Source organism: Engystomops pustulosus, chromosome 9 (assembly GCF_040894005.1).
Source record: "Engystomops pustulosus chromosome 9, aEngPut4.maternal, whole genome shotgun sequence".
In the NCBI taxonomy this organism is placed as follows: Eukaryota; Metazoa; Chordata; class Amphibia; order Anura; family Leptodactylidae; genus Engystomops; species Engystomops pustulosus.
The window spans coordinates 87,727,978-87,748,975 of NC_092419.1; the positions used below are offsets into that span (position 1 = coordinate 87,727,978).

At 44.5% G+C, this 20,998-nt stretch overlaps 1 protein-coding gene across 1 annotated transcript in view; it reads left to right on the forward strand.

Annotated features, from left to right (window-relative positions):
• ASTN2 (astrotactin 2) overlaps positions 1 to 20,998 on the forward strand; it is a 377,384-nt gene that overhangs the window by 339,663 nt on the left and 16,723 nt on the right. The window contains exons 19-21 of the mRNA XM_072124956.1: positions 13,622 to 13,763; positions 17,531 to 17,631; positions 19,704 to 19,887. Of these exons, the coding sequence (XP_071981057.1) occupies positions 13,622 to 13,763; positions 17,531 to 17,631; positions 19,704 to 19,887 (427 nt within the window). The remainder of the gene's footprint in view (positions 1 to 13,621; positions 13,764 to 17,530; positions 17,632 to 19,703; positions 19,888 to 20,998) is intronic.

Consider the following 20,998-nt stretch of genomic DNA (forward strand, 5'->3'; position numbering starts at 1 on the left):
TGACTGGAGGGATACTAAAAATGGGTCTCCTGGTGATAGGTTCCCTTTATAGGACTTCTACCATCATTTTGACTGATGGTAAATGTGTAGAACTTATATGCTCGCTGTCTTCAGATGGCACCGGAACTGCTCTTCTGACGTGCAGGATCGGAGCAATATTCAGGAAAAAATAGATATAAAGTAGATATATTGCTTTGACTTTAATCCTGCAACATGTCCTTAGGCTTCCTGAAAGTCATGCTTGGTGGTAAGAGAGCTGTTACACAAGGTTACTAATGAGGCACGGTTTTCCTTATCCCATCCCAAACGTATTTGCATATTTCCCTGCAGGAACAGATGCAGCCAATTGTAGTGTACAATTGTGAACATCAAAGAGGGTGTTTGTGGGATCTTTATGTAGTCGGTGCCCACGTTAAAAGTAAATCTTCATTTAAAATACTTGTCTACATTAGAAAAGTGGGAAACATCTTAGCATGTTATAAACATAGTACAAGAAACAAAATATTAATGATTATCTCCTGCAGTTCCGATGCTACCCAGTAGACTTGCACGTGTGACCTTCATGTGACCAATTAAGTTGTTTGGTCCAAACTTTAGAGATTGATTATGTGGGATATGGAAAACATTCTCCCTCGTCCAATGGGGTCCTCTAAATGTAAAATATGTACCATATTTTTCGGACTATAAGGTGCACTTAAAATCCTTATAGTCCGGTGCGCCTTATATATGAACCGTACTTACAGACAACACGCCTTTAACTGTGTACAGGTCTGCCACCTGCTGGTCATTCATCCTTATAATCTGGTGCGCCTTATAGTCCAAAAAATACAGTACATCCATAAATGCTATACTTCATATGAATGAGGCTCACATTCACCTGGCTGTGTAGGGTCTGCCATTTGGCCACAGTGACCTGAATCGGATTAAACTGCAGCTCCCTGAAAAGCTGATGCCCACAGATCAGTGGAAATACAGTGAACTTTGAAAGCCTGCCAATTCTGAGAATGAATGAGTGGTGCCGTGTTGGCATAGAACTGTGTCCCCTTTACAGTGTTTTCTCTGAACAGATATTGGCCCAGAGGAACTGTGCAGCAAAAAACGATGGAGGGGACTGGTGGCTCTATGCCAACATTGTGACTAGAGATGAGCGAACATACTCGTCCGAGCTTGATGCTCGTTCGAGCATTAGCGTACTCGAAACTGCTCGTTGCTCGGACGAATACTTCGGCCGCTCGAGAAAATGGCATCTCCCGCCGTTTTGCTTTTTGGCGGCCAGAAACAGAGCCGATCACAAGCCAGGAGACTCTGCACTCCACCCAGCATGACGTGGTACCCTTACACGTCGATAGCAGTGGTTGGCTGGCCAGATCAGGTGACCCTGGAATAGACTAGCCCCTGCCTGCGCTGCTCGGATCATTCTGTGTCTGGATGCCGCTAGGGAGAGAGCTGCTGCTGGTCAGGGAAAGCTTTAGGCTGTTCAATTAGAATAGTGTTAGGCAGGAGTGATTCAACAAGAACCCAACAGCCCTTCTTAGGGCTACAATAACGTTTTACTTTTTTTTTTTTTATTTGCAGCTAGTACCATATTGTGAGGAATTTGCAGGGGGACTTGCTACCGTTGTGTTTAGCTCTTAGTGACACACATATCCACCTCAAACACCAAAGTGGGAAAATTTATTAGGGGTTTGATTTCAATTAGGCACAGTCTGCCATTTACTTTTTATTTTACGTTTATTTTTTCATAACTCAGCGTCATCTCATCTGGCATAGCAGTGTGCTTTCATACTTGGCTAGAAAATAGCCATAGGAGAATCCAAACGGCTTACTTAGGCCTACAATAGCGTTATATATATTTTATTTCTGGTTGATCTGCTGGTGGCTGTCCTTGCTGCAGTGCATCTACTACCATATTGTGAGGAATTTGTAGTGAGACTTGCGACCGTTGTGTTTAGCGCTTAGTGACGCACATATCCATCGCAAAGACCGAAGTGGGAAAATTTATTAGGGGTTTGATTTCAATTAGGCACAGTCTGCCATTTACTTTTTATTTTAAGTTTATTTTTTCATAACTCAGCGTCATCTCATCTGGCATAGCAGTGTGCTTTCATACTTGGCTAGAAAATAGCCATAGGAGAATCCAAACGGCTTACTTAGGCCTACAATAGCGTTATATATATTTTATTTCTGGTTGATCTGCTGGTGGCTGTCCTTGCTGCAGTGCATCTACTACCATATTGTGAGGAATTTGTAGTGAGACTTGCGACCGTTGTGTTTAGCGCTTAGTGACGCACATATCCATCGCAAAGACCGAAGTGGGAAAATTTATTAGGGGTTTGATTTCAATTAGGCACAGTCTGCCATTTACTTTTTATTTTACGTTTATTTTTTCATAACTCAGCGTCATCTCATCTGGCATAGCAGTGTGCTTTCATACTTGGCTAGAAAATAGCCATAGGAGAATCCAAACGGCTTACTTAGGCCTACAATAGCGTTATATATTTTATTTCTGGTTGATCTGCTGGTGGCTGTCCTTGCTGCAGTGCATCTACTACCATATTGTGAGGAATTTGTAGTGAGACTTGCGACCGTTGTGTTTAGCGCTTAGTGACGCACATATCCATCGCAAAGACCGAAGTGGGAAAATTTATTAGGGTTTGATTTCAATTAGGCACAGTCTGCCAGTTTCTTTTTATTTTACGTTTATTTTTTTAATAACTCAGCGTCATCTCATCTGGCATAGCAGTGTGCTTTCATACTTGGCTAGAAAATAGCCATAGGAGAATCCAAACGGCTTACTTAGGCCTACAATAGCGTTATATATATTTTATTTCTGGTTGATCTGCTGGTGGCTGTCCTTGCTGCAGTGCATCTACTACCATATTGTGAGGAATTTGTAGTGAGACTTGCGACCGTTGTGTTTAGCGCTTAGTGACGCACATATCCATCGCAAAGACCGAAGTGGGAAAATTTATTAGGGTTTGATTTCAATTAGGCACAGTCTTCCAGTTTCTTTTTATTTTACGTTTATTTTTTTAATAACTCAGCGTCATCTCATCTGGCATAGCAGTGTGCTTTCATACTTGGCTAGAAAATAGCCATAGGAGAATCCAAACGGCTTACTTACGCCTACAATAGCGTTATATATATTTTATTTCTGGTTGATCTGCTGGTGGCTGTCCTTGCTGTAGTGCATCTACTACCATATTGTGAGGAATTTGTAGTGAGACTTGCGACCGTTGTGTTTAGCGCTTAGTGACGCACATATCCATCGCAAAGACCGAAGTGGGAAAATTTATTAGGGGTTTGATTTCAATTAGGCACAGTCTGCCATTTACTTTTTATTTTACGTTTATTTTTTCGTAACTCAGCGTCATCTCATCTGGCATAGCAGTGTGCTTTCATACTTGGCTAGAAAATAGCAATAGGATAGCATCGTTTGGTTTTAAAAACTAAAAACACAAAAAAACACAAAAAAAAGTTAAAAAAAAATTAAAGTTATAACTTTGAGGCCAGAACAGTGCGAACAGGTGATGTCGTGGATTGCCGACAATGCTTCGAGCAATTTGTCCACCAGTCAGTCTTCCACGCAGTCCACCCATGTCACCGAAATCGGCACTCCTCCAGCTCCTGCACCTCAGCCTCCTCCCCCCAGTCTGCCCCCTCCCAGGAAAATTTGGCATTTGAACCGGCATACTCTGAGGAACTGTTTTCTGGACCCTTCCCACAGTCACAAACCACTTGTCCGGTTGCTGCTGAGAAATTTTCCCATGCCCAGGTTTTCCACCAGTCGCAGTCTGTGGGTGATGATGACCTTCTTGACGTAGTGGAAGAAGTGTGTAAAGAGGTGTCCGACGATGAGGAGACACGGTTGTCAGACAGTGGTGAAGTTGTTGTCAGGGCAGGAAGTCCGAGGGGGGAGCAGACTGTGGGATCGGAGGATGATGAGGTGACAGACCCAAGCTGGGTTGAGAGGCCGGGTGAACACAGTGCTTCTGAGACGGAGGAGAGGTTGGAAGAGGCAGTGGTGGGGCCAGACGGAGAGGCAGGGCCAGAGCAGGTGCATCAGTGCCAAATGTGTCACGTAGTGAAGCTCCCGTGGCGAGGGCTCCCGCGGCGAGGGCTAGATTTTCAGAAGTCTGGAGGTTCTTTAAGGAAACACCGGATGACCGACGGACTGTGGTGTGCAACCTTTGCCAAACCAGGATAAGCAGGGGTTCCACCACTACTAGCTTAACTACCACCAGTATGCGCAGGCATATGAATGCTAAACACCCCACTCAGTGGCACCAACCCCGTTCACCTCCGGCCGTGCACACCACTGCTCCTTCCCCTGTGTCAGCTGATAGTCAGCCCCCTGCCCAGGACCCTAGCACAAAAACCCCATCGTCGCCTCCACGATCCTCCACAGCATCCACCAGCGTTCAGCTCTCCATACCACAAACGCTGGAGCGGAAACGGAAATATAGTGCAACCCACCCACACGCCCAAGCCCTTAATGTCCACATCTCCAGATTGCTTAGCCTGGAGATGCTGCCCTATAGGCTAGTAGAGACGGAGGCCTTTCGCAACCTCATGGCGGTGGCCGCCCCTCGGTATTCGGTCCCCAGCCGCCACTACTTTTCCCGATGTGCCGTCCCAGCCCTGCACCAGCACGTGTCAGACAACATCATTCGTGCCCTGACCAACGCCGTTTCTGACAAGGTCCACCTGACCACGGACACGTGGACGAGTGCTGCCGGGCAGGGCCACTATATATCGCTGACGGCACATTGGGTTAACTTGGTGGAGGCTGGGACCAAGTCTGACCCTGCGGCTGGTCATATACTGCCGACGCCGAGGATTGCGGGGCCTACCTCGGTCCAGGTCTTTCAGGCCTACTATGCCTCCTCCTCCTCCCACCCCTCCTCCACCTCCTCCTCCGAACTACCATCCGTGGGCATGGCGCCATCAGTCGCTAGCTCTAGGCACAGCAGCAGTGCTGTCGCTAAGCGACAGCAGGCGGTGCTCAAACTGCTGAGCCTAGGCGATAAAAGGCACACCGCCCAAGAACTATTACAGGGCATCACGGCGCAGACTGATCTGTGGCTGGCACCGCTGAACCTGAAGCCAGGCATGGTTGTGTGTGACAACGGCCGTAACCTGGTGGCGGCTCTGCAACTCGGCAGACTGACACATGTGCCATGCCTGGCCCATGTGTTAAATCTGATAGTTCAGCGTTTCCTCAAGACATACCCCAATCTGTCTGATTTGCTCACGAAGGTGCGCTGCATCTGTGCGCATTTCAGGAAGTCCAGCACAGATGCTGCCACTCTCAGGGCAGCGCAGCGCCGCCTCCAACTGCCCGCTCACCGACTGTTGTGCGACGTGCCCACGAGGTGAAATTCAACATTAACCATGTTACCCAGAGTTTACCAGCAGCGCAGAGCGATTGTAGACTGCCAGATGTCAACTTCCACCAGAACTGGTAGTCAGGTCAGTCAGCTTCCTCAAGTCTACAATGAGGAGTGGACGTGGATGTCTGATATCTGTCAGGTGCTGAGTAACTTTGAGGAGTCAACACAGATGGTCAGTGGCGTTGCCGCCATCATCAGCCTCACCATCCCGCTGCTTGGCCTGTTGAAAAACTCTCTGATCAGCATGAAGTCGGAAGCTTTGCGCTCGTCACAAGAGACGGGGGAAGAAGATTCCCTTGTTGATAGCCAAAGCACCCTCAGGTCTGTTTCTCAGCGCATATCGGAGGAGGTGGAGGAGGATGAGGAGGAAGAGGAGGAGAATGTTGGCGAGACACAAGAGGGGAGCATTGCGCAGACCTTCACTGTTCAGCGTGTATGGGCAGAAGAAGAGGAGTTGGAGGAGTTGGAGGAGGAGGAGATGGACAGTCAGGCCAGTGAGGGGAGTGAATTCTTGAGAGTTGGGACTCTGGCGCATATGGCAGATTTCATGCTAGGCTGCCTATCCCATGACCCTCGCGTTCAAAGAATTTATTCCAGCACCGATTACTGGGTATTCACGCTCCTGGACCCACGGTACAAGCAAAATCTTTCCACTCTCATCCCTGGAGAGGAAAGGAGTGTGAGAATGCATGAATACCAGCAGGCCCTGGTGCACAAGCTGAAACAGTATTTCCTTTCTGACAGCGCTAGCGGCAGAGTGCGTAGTTCTGCGGGACAAGTAGCGAGGGAGAGTAGGCGAGCTGGCAGCTTGTCCAGCACTGGCAAGGGTACGCTTTACAAGGCTTTTGCCAGCTTTATGTCACCCCAGCAAGACACTGTCACTTGTCCCCAGTCTCGGCAGAGTAGGGCTGATCTTTACAGAAAGATGGTGAGGGAGTACGTAGCTGACCATACCATCATCCTAAATGATCACACAGCTCCCTACAACTACTGGGTTTCAAAGCTGGACATGTGGCACGAACTGGCGCTGTACGCCTTGGAGGTTCTTGCCTGCCCTGCCGCTAGCGTGTTGTCCGAGCGGGTTTTCAGTGCAGCTGGTGGCATCATCACCGATAAGCGTACACGCCTGTCGACTGACAGGCTGACGCTTATTAAGATGAATAAAGCCTGGATTTCTCATAATTTCCAATCTCCACCAGGTGAAGGAAGCTCAACCAGAATAATTTATGCACTCCTCCTCCTCATTTTCCTCCTTCTCCTCCTCTTTGTACACTAAAGCAGAGGAAACTGGCTATTTTTTGACAGGGCCCACTGGCTCTAGCTATAGTACTTTATGCATTTAATTTTTCTGGAGGGCCACCTACCCGGTCCTCTGTTTTAAACAATTTTTGGGACTGCCACATACAGGCACTCAATCTATTCAATTTTTCTGGAGGGCCACCTACCTGCTCCTCTGGTTTGAAAACTTTTTTGGACTGCCACATACAGGCACTCAATCTATTTCATTTTTCTGGAGGGCCACCTACCTGCTCCTCTGGTTTGAAAACTTTTTTGGACTGCCACATACAGGCACTCAATCTATTTCATTTTTCTGGAGGGCCACCTACCTGCTCCTCTGGTTTGAAAACTTTTTTGGACTGCCACATACAGGCACTCAATCTATTTCATTTTTCTGGAGGGCCACCCACCTGCTCCTCTGGTTTGAAAACTTTTTTGGACTGCCACATACAGGCACTCAATCTATTTCATTTTTCTGGAGGGCCACCTACCTGCTCCTCTGGTTTGAAAACTTTTTTGGACTGCCACATACAGGCACTATCCAAATTAAATTGTCTCCATAGCAGCCTCCACACGTTGTCTCCATTGCTACCTCCAAAAGTCGTCCATATAGCTGCCTCCATACATCGTCCCCTTATCAAACGAGTTGTGTCAGGCAGAAATTTGGGTTGTTTTTATGGATTCCACATCAAAGTTGTTAACTTTGTCGCCACCCTGCTGTGTTATCCACAAAATATACTGGCAAACTTTTATCATTTACCGATATTATTTCAGCGCTTCTTGCGCATCTGTTGATTACACTGCTGTGTAATCCACAAAATATACTGCCAAACTTTTACCATTTACGGATATTATTTCAGCGCTTCTTGCGCATCTGTTTACATTCCCCTCACCCGCCATATCCCAAACTTATAAGAACGCTACTACACTTAACTTGGTGGAGGCTGGGACCGAGTCTGACCCTGGGGCTGGTCATATACTGCCGACGCCGAGGATTGCGGGGCCTACCTCGGTCCAGGTCTCAAAGGCCTACTATACCTCCACCTCCTCCCACCCCTCCTCCACCTCCTCCTCCTCCGAATTACCATCCGTGGGCATGGCGCCATCAGTCGGTTGCTCTAGGCACAGCAGCAGTGCCGTCGCTAAGCGACAACAGGCGGTGCTCAAACTGCTGAGCCTAGGCGATAAAAGGCACACCGCCCAAGAGCTATTACAGGGCATTCCACATCAAACTTGTTAACTTTGTCGCCACCCTGCTGTGTAATCCACAAAATATACTGGCAAACTTTTATCATTTACCAATATTATTTCAGCGCTTCTTGCGCATCTGTTTACATTCCCCTCACCCGCCATATCCTAATCTTATAAGAACGCTACTACACTTGATCTTATACAAAAGGTTCTTAGAAGTGCTGTTTGGGGAGTAGCCTAGAGACAGGGGCTTGGATTGGCGAAAGCTCGCCTGGCAGCGGAGCGCCAGCTCCATCTCAAGATCCAACTAACATAGTTTTAACTGCAGCACCTTTAATCTACTACTAGTTCACTGCCTCTATACATCGTCCCCTTATCAAACGAGCTGTGTCAGGCAGAATTTTCAGGTGTTTCACCAGATACATAGTGGAACGCGGCCCATCTGTCGCCGCCATGCTGGAGACCTGAAGTTGCAATCATAGCAGCGCAATATGGATGCCCCATACTGTCGCTCTTAATCATGGAACCATTTCCGTAAAAACAATTAAAAGTAGAACCACTGTGCTATTCCATTATTCCTAGGTGAAATATTCAAACGACCCGGCCTGCTTTGAAAATTATAATTTTTTCAAAGTAAACGCTTCTGGCCCCCAGGCCCATTTTGGGTGGGGAGGAGCCGAGAGACAGGGGCTTGGACAGGCGAAAGCTCGCCTGGCGGTGGACCGCCAGCTCCATCCCAAGATTAGGCAGCCTCAGAGGCATCCATGCATGCTGCCCCTGCTGTTTCCTGTCCATTTTGCCTCCACGATCCTCCACAGCGTCCACCAATGTCTCATTTCAACTCTCTATACCCCAGACGCTGGAGCACGAGAGCATATGCAGCACATCATCCCCTTATCAAACGAGCTGTGTCAGGCAGAATTTTTAGGTGTTTCACCAGATACATAGTGGAACTCGGCCCATCTGTCGCCGCCATGCTGGAGACCTGAAGTTGCAATCATAGCAGCGCAATATGAATGCCCCATACTGTCGCTCTTAATTATGGAAGTTGTCTCCATGGCTGCCTCCACATGTCGTCCCCTTATCAAAAGAGCTGTGTCAGGCTCATTTTTCGGGTGTTTCACCAGATACGTTATGGAACTTGGTCACTATGTCGCCACCATGCTGTGTTATCGACTAAATATACCTTCAACCTTTTGTTCACATAGGAAATCATTTCACCTCCTTTGGTGAAACCTGAGTCCATTTAGGGTATGTCGCCATGAGACTCTCTAGCCTGCCACTGCTGCCGCTGCCTCTGCATGCCGTCCCCTATAGTGTCAGGGTCAATTATTGGATGTTTTAGATGCTATCTAGCCTCATTCAGTCACTCTGTCATGGCCATGCTGTTGCCCATAATTTTGGCATAATGGTGCGATTAAGCAGCCTCAGAGGCATCCATGCATGCTGCCCCTGCTGTTTCCTGTCCATTTCCGTGATGTTTCCATCCTTTTCTGAGGTTCCCAGGTGTTTGGCCAAGCTTCTCTGTGCAGAGCCTTGGTCCCCTTGAAAAATGCTCGAGTCTCCCATTGACTTCAACGGGGCTCGTTATTCGAGCATCGGGAAAAGTTCGTCTCGAATAACGAGTACCCGAGCATTTTAGTGCTCGCTCATCTCTAATTGTGACCTAATAATTCTCAGCATCAGCAGGAGTTCAACATCTTGAGTAGATATTAGTGGACCCGAACTTTAGGTCCGGCAGCTCCGCCTATTCATCTGTGATTGGTGTCCACCAAATTTCCACCTGGCCAATCACAGCGATGACAAGTTGTTAGGGATGTAAAGTTGCCTGATTGGCTGCTCTGCAACACATCAAGCTCAATGTCTGGGAGTTTGGGAGCACAATGTCTGCTGCTGAACAGAGGATGCCAAACTTTACCCCTTACTGTTCACTGTCTTTCCACTGATCAATGGCCGCCTGTAGTGTAAGTCCTTTGCAATGGATGTCGGCAACTGCAGCACTTGTATAGTCATAGCCAAAAGCTGTGCAAGGAAAATTTAGAAGGGGCTACAAGAGTTAAAGTTTCATTGTGAGCAAAGAAGTTTTTCATTTTCAACTCCCTAATTGTTTTTTTGTTTTTTTTGCCATCCTTAGGATGATAATAGGTTGAGCGAGATGAATATCTTTTTTTTTCAACCTTGCAATGTACGTAGCTTATCCATTTAATAACAAAAATAAGGTGACTCATGATCTCCTCTGATCACGACTCAGAAGCTTTATTACTATCTGACATTTCAATTCCTAATCCAAAACAATGCATATTCGTCATCTACCCACTACCACCCAAAAAATTATTTAGAGAACCTTGAAGTCACCGACTCCACCCACCATCAAGGAGTAGGACACTCATGCAAACGCTACAAGATTTATCCAATTGTATGACCTGTTTTCTTTCTAAAGAAAAACAGAATTTATTTACTGCTTGACAATACTGGATCTTTCAGACACCCATCTGTAGCATTTATTAAAATTCGGGCCACGCTGGATGGACACATTTCTGATTTTCTTTCATGGCCTTAAATTTATGCTTATTAGCTTGAGGGGTGCCGGTCTCCATAGCTGTTTATTGAGCCTGGAGCCCCTCAGGTTCATAAACATATTTTTAAAGACTTTTTTGTAAAAACCAGGGAATGAGAAGCTAAAAGAAGAGCGGATCCTGTCAGAGGGTGCACACACCTTCATGTAAGTGTACTTGGTTTACAATCCTTAATTCTGGTGGTATATTTCCTTTAATAATAACCCCAAATCAGGTGTTTTATTTTTTTGCAGCCATCCTTCACTTGTGATTTAACAAGGTTTGTACTGGTGGACAGCAAAAAAAATGCCCCCCCCCCCTCTTATGCCACCTCCAAGGATTGGGACAGCATGTGGCATAGGGCCTATTTACTAAAGGTCCAGTGGGCACATTCCCGTCGGGTTTCCGTCAGGACAGGAATTTAGAAGGAGATTGTGTCGCACGCGATCGATTGTGGCACAGCTGCACTCTCTTTCAAGCGAAAGAAACCTGGGGGACGAGCTGTCGAAAAATCTGACTGATTCGGACAGAGCGCGGGATTTAACTTTAAAATTGTGTCGCAAGCCATGCACCAGGCTCCTTAGGACAGTTCTATGTATATTTTTGGAGCTTTGCTTTCCATCAGATTCATTAAAGTGACTGTGGCCCTTTAATAAATGTTCTTATGGTCAATTTTCTGTCTGGGATTTTTTTTTTCAAAAAGTCCCAAAAAAGTCTCAAGACAATGCATAACAAGTCCCAACACATAGACCAGCAGGGGACTGGAGTAACTATGAGACTTTTTATGAGACTGAATCTGGCTTTGCACGGTGTTGCACTAGCAGTAGTTCTATGTTTACACCAGATTAATGCAGAGGTGTATATAGTACTGTGAGACTTTTTAGCAATGAAAAATCTAAAAATCCCAGGAAAACCAATGATAAATAACCCCCCATATAGTAGATTTAACATCCTGAAAATAAATGGTTGGCTAAAATTTAAATGTCAAAAAGTGAGAAAAAAAGGGTCCCATTGCTTTCTATGGAAGTCAGTGGTCCGCAGGTGGTCCATATTGCAATTTTCTCTCATGTAGAAAATAGATCAGTAAGCTACCCACAATAATCACGGATATCATACAAATGTGAAAAACACTCTGTGAATATTACCCATGTGTCCTCAGCCAAAATAGCTCAGCTACAATATACTCTAAGGATAAAATATAATTTACACCAGCAGAAGAAATCTAGTAAATGAAAGACAAGGGAATAAAAGTAACACAATAGGCGATGGATCATATTGATGTATGATAACAAGAATTGGATGACCGTATATATTTTCAGCCAACATAATATTGTCACAGTAAAGCTGGCGCCAATGTAATCTGCTTGGAAAAACTGTATACATAAATCAATAAACTAATAAGCTAATGGAGAAATACTAACGGTAATCATGAAACTAAGCCATTGAAGAGAATACAAATCTGTCACCAATGAGGGATTGTGCTGGATGTGGAAAAAAAAGAAAGTTTGCTTTATGGGAAGAGAACAGGGAAGCACATCATTGCTCCCGAAGAGGAAAATCGAAATGTGCAGGACTAAAGTTATATTTTTATCAATCACTTTTTACATACAAACTCTGTCCCTGTCCCCAATGGAGCTCTCAATGTAATCAACCTATCAGTATGTTTTTTGGATTGTGGGAGGAAACCGGAGGACCTGGAGAAAACCCAAGCAAACACAGAGAGAACATACAAAATCTTTTCAGATATTGACCTGGATGGGATTTGAACCCAGGACCCCAGTGCTGCAAGGTACTGGTTAGCACTATAGCCTTGCAGCGCTAGGGGTCCTGGGTTCAAGTTCCGTCCAGGTCAACATGTGCAAATATTTTGTATGTTCTCTCCGTGTTTGTGTGGGTTTCCTCCAGGTCCTCCAGGTTTCCCCCCACACTCAAAAACATACTGGAAGGTTGATTAGATTGTGAGCCCCATTGGGGACAGGGACTGATTTGGCAAGTTCTGTGCAGCGCTGCGTAATTTGTGTGTGCTATATAAATAAAGGAATTAATTGATTTTTAGCTTGTTCTAATAGCCTATTCTATGCTAATTTCAAAAATGCCTTTGTCAGCATTAAGAAGGCAGGGGAGGGAGAGGGATGGTGTTGAGGAGAGGAAGAATGCATGAGGAAACACAGGCACACACAGGCTGCAGCTCACATCCACACACAGGCTGCAGCTGCCCCTCCCCTGGGACTCACCACACACTTCTGGCAGGGAGACAGGTAATGTGAATTAAACTCATATAAAGTATTGAAATTATTCAGAATGCTGACTAAGGCATTTTTTAAATCAGCATAGCATAGGCTATTGAAACCTCTCACTAGCTAAAAAAGACATGGTGAAATGGTGACAGGTTCACATAAATTAACAAATTATGGTCAGCTGAATTTTAATGTTATTGGTCATCAGGTAATGTGTCATTTTTACAGTGGGTGCGGTTTAGTGACATTAAGCTTCCACTGCAAAATACAGCTATGGCAAGCAGATTTTCCAGAGACTTTTATATTAAAAATTAAGGAATTGTCAAAAGTTCATGACTTTACCATCAAAATCCATCATGATAACCATGATCACTTACCCATAGATCCAGGCACCGTGACTGTGGTAATCTTCTTTTAATATTTGATATCCATGGCCTCCATGCTTTTAAAATCAACTTTTAAAACTATGCTAATGAAGCAGAAGGGCTCTGGGTGGGCATGTTACAGTGTGTGTGGAGCACTTTCTTTTTCTCGCTGTGTGAAATTACAGCAGGGAGGTGGGAGGAGTAAGTGTTTAGGGAACAGGGGGAGGGGGAGAGAAAGGGTTATAGGCTGTGTTACTGATGCCTGGTCTTGCTTTGGCAATGCCCCCCCCCCAAGGGCTTCTGCCTCATTATCATAATTTTAAAAGTTGATTGTGGAAGAAAAACAACTATGAGAAGACTACCACAGTCACGTTGCCTGGATCAATGAGTAAGTGTCCCTGGTTTATCATGCTTGATATTGATGGTAGTTTTTCTTTAGAAGCTTTGAGTTACTCGCTGAAGATATGTGATATCGTAAGGAGTAATGGGAAACGCAGACTGATTATAGAATGCTGTAGATGAACCGTGCACGACATGGAGTGGCTGTATTATTCTCCTCAATGAGTTTGTATTATGTTTGTGTCTTTTTTGTATATTGCCAGGAGAGTCCCTCAGCCTCACTGATGATTTACTGTCTGGTTTGGGTACGGCTTGCATTGCAGCTGGGAGAAGCCACGGCGGGACGTCAGACAACAATCTTTACTCTGTCATTTTCAAGTGCTTGGAAGCAGACAGTATTTACAAGTAAGCTGAGACCAATTATAGAAGGAAATCAATAAGCTAAATATATTGTGGAGGACAGCTGCACACCCTGTATCGTACAAGAAGGAGCCACACTTCCTTCAAATACAGAATTTTTTGCTAGCTTGTTTGCATGTATTATCTATAAGTGGACCTATTTGACGAAGTTGTCTCATGAAAAAGTTGTTGGATATGAATCCGAGATTAATACTGTACAACGCCACTTTAAAGGGATTGTTATAGTGTCCGAAAGCCAATAGTGTGTCCATAGCTGTACACATGGGTATATGCGTCACCTTGACTTTACGTTTACAGTTTCTCTCAAGTGGCAAATTGTGGAGAGCGACTGTCTGTTGCCTTGGACATCGGCGCTGTCTGAATCAATGTTCATTGCAAAAGACAGGCTCATGAAACCAGCGCATGTATATAGGAATAAGCAGTTATCTTAATGAATTTGGACCAGAGGATAAAATGAAATATACCAAAACTCCAAATGACCTAATGCGAACCGTCCACCACATTTCACATATGCAGCTAGTGTCAGGTTCCCATAGAGCCATATTAACTAACTGACACCTTTATTTTAGCTAAATGTTTTTCTCTTACATCCCCATAAATCAAATTCATGTTATACTACCTGGCATCATAGGGTGTGGCCTGCTCAGTCAGCCGCTCCCATCTACTCCTCCCCTTATCCCATGCCTCTTCTTAGCATTCAGCACTTAATGTCAAGTGACCAGGGTGATGTCATGTAAGGTCCTTTACAGGTCCCATGTATGTATCTGATCACATGAAATCACAGCACAGCATGCTCCTATGGACTTCTACTCTTCCTCATGCCCCCATGGAGGCATGCTGTCATTTCATGTGGTCAGATACATACATGGGGTAGACGTTACAAATGTTACTAGGTAAAGGACCTTAGATTAAATCACCCTGGTCACATGACATGAAGTGCCCAATGATGTAATAAAAGTCACTCAAAATTCCATACAGCAGCATGTCCTAGAAGTGAGACCTGTCATAGGTAACAAGGATGCAGGGCAATGCAAGTAAAATTTAACATGCAGGACTCACTGAGAGTGATTGGACTCACATCAGGTGAGTTGCATATAAGTTTAAAAACTAATTTTTTTGAACATTGCAACCACAGATGGGAACTATTTAGGGATAAGGGCAACGCTTTTTAATCATTTCTTTTTCTCTTTTTCTCATTTCTTCTGGTTTTGTCTTCTAAAAAGGGTCTAGATGCCTTTTTATACCTAAATAACATTGATGGTTATGTTATATAGAATTGTTTCCCCTAAATCCCTTCCTTATCCAATCCCTTCCCTTCCTTGGTTGAACTTGATGGACATGTGTCTTTTTTCAACCGTATAAACTATGTTACTATGATCTTTGGTTACTTTTTAAATACTCTACATGTTTGCTTTCCTCTTCCTATGTTATAGTGCTATTTATAATTATTATTTTGCCATGTTGATTTCTATTGAATTATCAGCCTTCATTGCTGACATCAACTGTGAATGAATATTTGACAGACTGAAGCCACCAATTAAGATAGGAGCAAATTGGACTCTAATTTCCTACACAGACTAACAAAGGTTAAAAGCCTCAAAACAAAGTGACAGTGAAGCTGGAATCTGGGTCATTTGACAGAACAGTTTGTTATATACAGATTGAATCCTTTGGGCATTGATTGGTGTGGACATTATATGTCAGTAGTGTATGGAGAAATACTTTACTGTTTGGATAGTTTACTAGGCAGCTCACCTACAGACATATTGGGGCACATTTATTTACCCATTCCGTTGACGCCGCCGATCCGGACAGTCCGACAAGAATTCGGAGCTGCCGCGATTCACTAAGATCGTGTGTCCAATTTCCTGCACGTGTTGCTTCCCCCCTGCTGAGGTCTGCCGGAGTTCACCTTCTTGCGCCACAATCCGATCGTGTGCCAAAAACCTATGGCAATCAGGGCAAATCGGAAAAAATTGTGACACCCGACGTAAATGCTTCCTACGGACCCTTAATCAAAGTGCCCCATTATTCTTTACATGTTCTGTTGGCTGGAGTTGTCCGGGGATAAAAAAAGGATTCTATATATGGCCAGGAAGGGGGTCTTAAAAAACAGAGTAGATATACCCACTTTCTCTGGCCCTCCTGTTCTTGCACGGCACCAGCCATCACTGGTTGTATTGTCCAAACTAAAGACGAGAGGACCCAAGGGTCGGGTTTTGAGTTGGGGTTTGGCCTTCTGACCCAGCATATTGCCGTATTGCCGGCCAAACAGTCTGTCTGGGAAATTAATGACCCTAGCAACTATCCATGGCTATGATTGGCCAGGGGGTTTCCATCCTCTTGTTACTGCCTGAACTCCTGTTATAGGAGTTATAAGGATGAAAGCAGCTTTCAATAAGCAGAACATTTGTCAGACAATCACTTGATAGCCTATATAATACTTTCAGCATTGGCAGGCATTCTATTAGGCTATGCCAGAAAGATGCCTAATTCAAAAGAACTCGAGTCAGGCGGAGCTTCAAAAGTAGTACCCTCAACGACTGCTTTAGAATCCCGATACTGTGGTCATGAAAGGGTCAACAGATGGGTTACTGAAGATGTCTATCACAATAAACGTGGTTTAAGGCATGTAGATCAGTTTTGTGGAACTTATTTCACCAGTAATTGACAATATATATGCTCAGTTTACAAAACCTGATTAAAACATTTCAATACATTAATAGTATTATAAAGATTAAAAACATGGCAGTCTATGCTAACCTTCTAACCACACCATGTGTTCAAGAGCTGTAATCTTCACATGGGATTGCAAAATTATTTCACCACACTCCGAGATGTTTGGCATTGAAGCAGGCAAAGTAGTCGAAAAAACACGGCCAAACCCTAACTCTGGCCAACAGTTACGCAATATTTCTTTGATGTCGCGCTCGGAACAGGGGGTTCCCCGATGGTTATAAAAATACTCTACACTGTTAATTCATTGCAGAGAATAGTTTATCTCCAGCAGTGTCTTACAAACTTCTGCCGGCAGCCTGGTGTAAAAAATTCATTTAATACTTCCTTGACCGCTTTCTTCTACATGGTATTCTACTGAAACATTAAATGGAGAGAAAACTCTAGACTTTTTCATGTATAGATCTTAAAGAGGTTCCCTTGGTGTAAAAAAAAATTGATATATGGCTGGGGGCTTAAAAAAACTATTAACCACTTATACTTACCTCTTCGGTGATGCCACAGCCACTCGGCCATAGTCGCACACATACATAAACCGTAGTTCAGGTAGTAGGTCTGGACGACACTGCCAGCCTCTGGAGAGAGCGACCAGCATTGACGGGCGGTGCTGTGGGTGAACGGGAGTGAGGAGAAAGGTGAGTATAGGTAGTAAATTGTTTTTTAAGCCCTTCCCAGCCATATCCCCAGTGGCATCTTAACAAACAACTTGTCATACAACAAACAAAAAGTTTTTGTAAGCAAATATTTGATTAGGGCCACCTGTAATACGGAGGCAGACTGATGGCATGCAGAGGTGCAGTGACCCCAACAACCTGCTGCATTATAGAGACGTGGCATGGAGAGCCATGACCACCAGTATAGGACATTGTCCAGATGCTTACACTGGGTGAGGTCAATTACACTGATCCTATTTAAAATGACCCAATATTGTTCACTTGCTTCCTAAAATAATTCTTTTGGAAATGTAAGAATTATAGCTACATTCATTTTTAATGTACTGTCTCTCTCTTCCACAGGTTTAGTCTTTTTGCCGTGGACACTCACGGACGCCATTCAGCCCAAAGTTTAGTCACACTCCGTACTGCTTGCTCTTTAGTGGATGATAGTAAAGCTGAAGGTAAGCATCACATCATGGACAAAGTATCAGAAAGCTTTATTACCATGCTATTATGATGGTTAATGTTAAAATTCAGTAGAAAAGGAGAACCTCCATGGCCCGTGAAGATCTGTTGTCCGAGATTTAAATCCTATGGTCTCCTTTACTTCACAAAGCAGTCTATAACATGGATTTGGTATTACAATTTAGTTTCAATCCACAGAATTCCAGAGAAATTATATAGAGAGAATTGCTGCTGTTTGCTGAAAAAAAGAGAAACTTTTAAAATATTCAATAACTTTTCAACAAACTTTGTATAAATCAACCCTGCAAGCAACCACAGGCAGTCCCCTTAACTTAAGAACACCCGACTTTCAGACAACCCCAAATTACAGCCTCTCTGACCTCATACCTCTCTGGCCACTGTGACCTCTGATGAAGATCTCTGGATGCTGGTAATTTACTGCACTTTAGCCGTAGGTGACAATGGTCAACATAAGAGTTGAAGGCCAAATTTTTCAAACTTCTATTGTCACAGAGACAAAAATAATTGGATTATGCTTCATAAAAAGAGAACCCGTCAGGCAAATTAACCCCCTAAACTAAATATATTTTCATAAACTGCCAATAGAAAGCATTACCTCTATCCCTTCATTGTTCCTCTACATGCCTGTAAACTTAAGCAATGAGGTCCTAAAGCTGTATGCAAATAACCTGTGAGATGTCCAATGAGTCATAGCATATTCAAGCTGTCCAGTTCATGACTGACAGCCTGTATAATGGTGTAATGGCTCCTCCATGTACTTCCTGGTGCTGGCGCCACCTGTAGCCTGTGTGTATGAGATACTACTATACACATGGCTGACAGCCTGTATAATGGTGTGAGGTATAATGGTGTTATGGCTCCTCCATGTGCTTCCTGGTGCTGGCGCCCCCTGCAGCCTGTGTGTGTATAGGAGAGATACAACAGCTCCAGGATGCAGCCATGTTATAGCAGAACATGTCAGGTACTTGTGTAGCTGATGTCTGTGTCTCTGTGTATTAGGAGGATGCAGCATGTCAGCAGTTGCAGCACACACACTAGCAATGCTTTACTATACATTAAACACAGATATGAGCAGGGGGAGGAGAGGGGAGGGGTAACAGGGGTGACATCACTGCCTCTGACCATGTGACCAGCCTCATTTACATAATAAAGAAATGATGATTTTGCAATGATTAATGTATGAAATAACTAGATAAAGGCTGGGATGGGATCCTTGTGAGCTGCTCCAACAGGTAGTGGTGACAGGACTAGTGGCAGAGACCGGATGACAGGTGTCCTTTAATGTTACTTCACTGCACCTGCGTGAGCCATACCAGCGTATTCATAGGTATCATGGACGCGCAGGTAGGCGGCTCTACAGAGGCTACTCGGGGAGTGGAGTATCCTTAGCCATGGAGCTCATATAGGCTACTCCACGCCCCAAGTTACTTCTGCAGATAATTAGTATAATAAAAGCAGAGGCTAAATTTTAGAAAATAGTCAAAACTTTGTAGGGATAGCGAATCTTTGGGGAATCTACCTGCAGTATCTAATTAAGTAATTACATTCCTAATTGTAGATTTCCTAACCAACTGAACCTGTTTGTAATCCGGAGATTGCCTGTACTAGAAACTTTGTATTATATCTTATATAAGCAAAGTGCTACTTTCTGCTCTTTTCCTCCTAATCTGCTTTTCACTCTTTATTTATTGCATAATTTCCTCTTGCTGGGAAGACAGACAGAGGCTCATTAAGTTGTCCAAGTACATTTAAGCCCTATGCAGTCGGTAGAGGAAGAACTAAAATGGTCCTAGGGGCCAGGCCAGGGGTAACCAAATAAAAGTGTACTTAGCTTGATCCATCACCATCATTTCTAGCATTGCAACAATTTAATGGTTGGCACTGCCGACCCAGACAGAAGTGTTGGGGGTCAGTTTCAGCTCATTTATGTTGGTTTCGAATAATGAACACTATTTTAGCCGAATGGAATGATTTGGCATTATACATTATTCATTATGTCCACAGTATAATGGAAAGCTCCTATGATAATAAATCTTTTGTGCTGCAGAAATCGCTGATCGAATTTATACATTATATAACGGGTACACCAGTGGCAAGGAGCAGCAGATAGCATACAACACCCTGATGGAAGTATCTGCATCAATGCTTCTTCGAGTCCAGCATCACTACAATACGCTGTATGAGAAGTTTGGAGACTTTGTGTGGCGCAGTGAAGATGAGCTAGGACCTCGGTAAGAGAAAATATATCACATTTCATGTGATGATGTTATGGGATACGTAATATGCTTATGATTATGTTTCTTTTTAGATGAATGGGAAGGGAAGTAAGGCAGGGTGTAATAGAGACATGACTGGGAACCTCAAGGCAACTGGGTGTCAGTGGGGGTGGCCACCAGCACCAATATGGTTTTGACTGCAGCACTTAACAGATTTGTCAGCCGTGACCATAGGTGTAGACTGTTTGAGGAGCAGCTAGTTAGGTGGAAAAGATACCCAATGCTCCAAAATCAACAGAGTAATGAAAACAAAATATCGGGAAAACTCGATTTGATTGACTTTAGTAATTCATTGGTCTCCGCCTCCCTGAGTAATGTAATGCTCAGCAGTCTCCCCCTGTAATGTAATGCCCAACAGCCTTCCCAGTAGTGAGATGCCCAGCAGCCTCCCCCAGTAATGTAATGCCCAGGCAGCCTCCCACAGTAATGTAATGCCCAGCAGCCTCCCCCAGTAATGTAATGCCCAGCAGTCTCCCCCAGTAATGTAATGCCCAGCAGCCTCCCCCAGTAATGTAATGTCCAGCAGCCTCCCCCAGTAATATAATGCCCAGCAGCCTTCCCCAGTAATGTAATGCCATAAGCCTCCCCCAGTAGTGTAATGCCATAAGCCTCCCCCAGTAATGTAATGCCCAGCAGCCTCCCCCAGTAATATAATGCCCAGCAGCCTCCCCCAGCAATGTAATGCCCAGCAGCCTCCCCCAGTAATTAAATGTCCCATGCAGCTGTCCCCAGTAATGAAATGCCCAGCATCCTCCCGCAGTAATGAAATGCTCTGCAGCTGCCTTCCCCGGTAATGTAATGCATACTGCAGTGTCCCCATAGTAATGATATGCCCCATGCAGCCACCCCCAGTAAAGAAATTCACCATGCAGCAGTCCCTCCTAGTGATGAAATGCCCTGCAGCAGCGCCCCACAACCCCATAATGAAATGGACTAAAGAAGCCCCTCATTGTGTAAAAAAAGTGCAGTACTCCCTGTGGCTCCTTTTCCAAGACAGAGATGGGTCCATGCACGCTTCCTGGTGTTGCCACATTTTATAGTGCGTACGCAGGTACAGCATATGGAT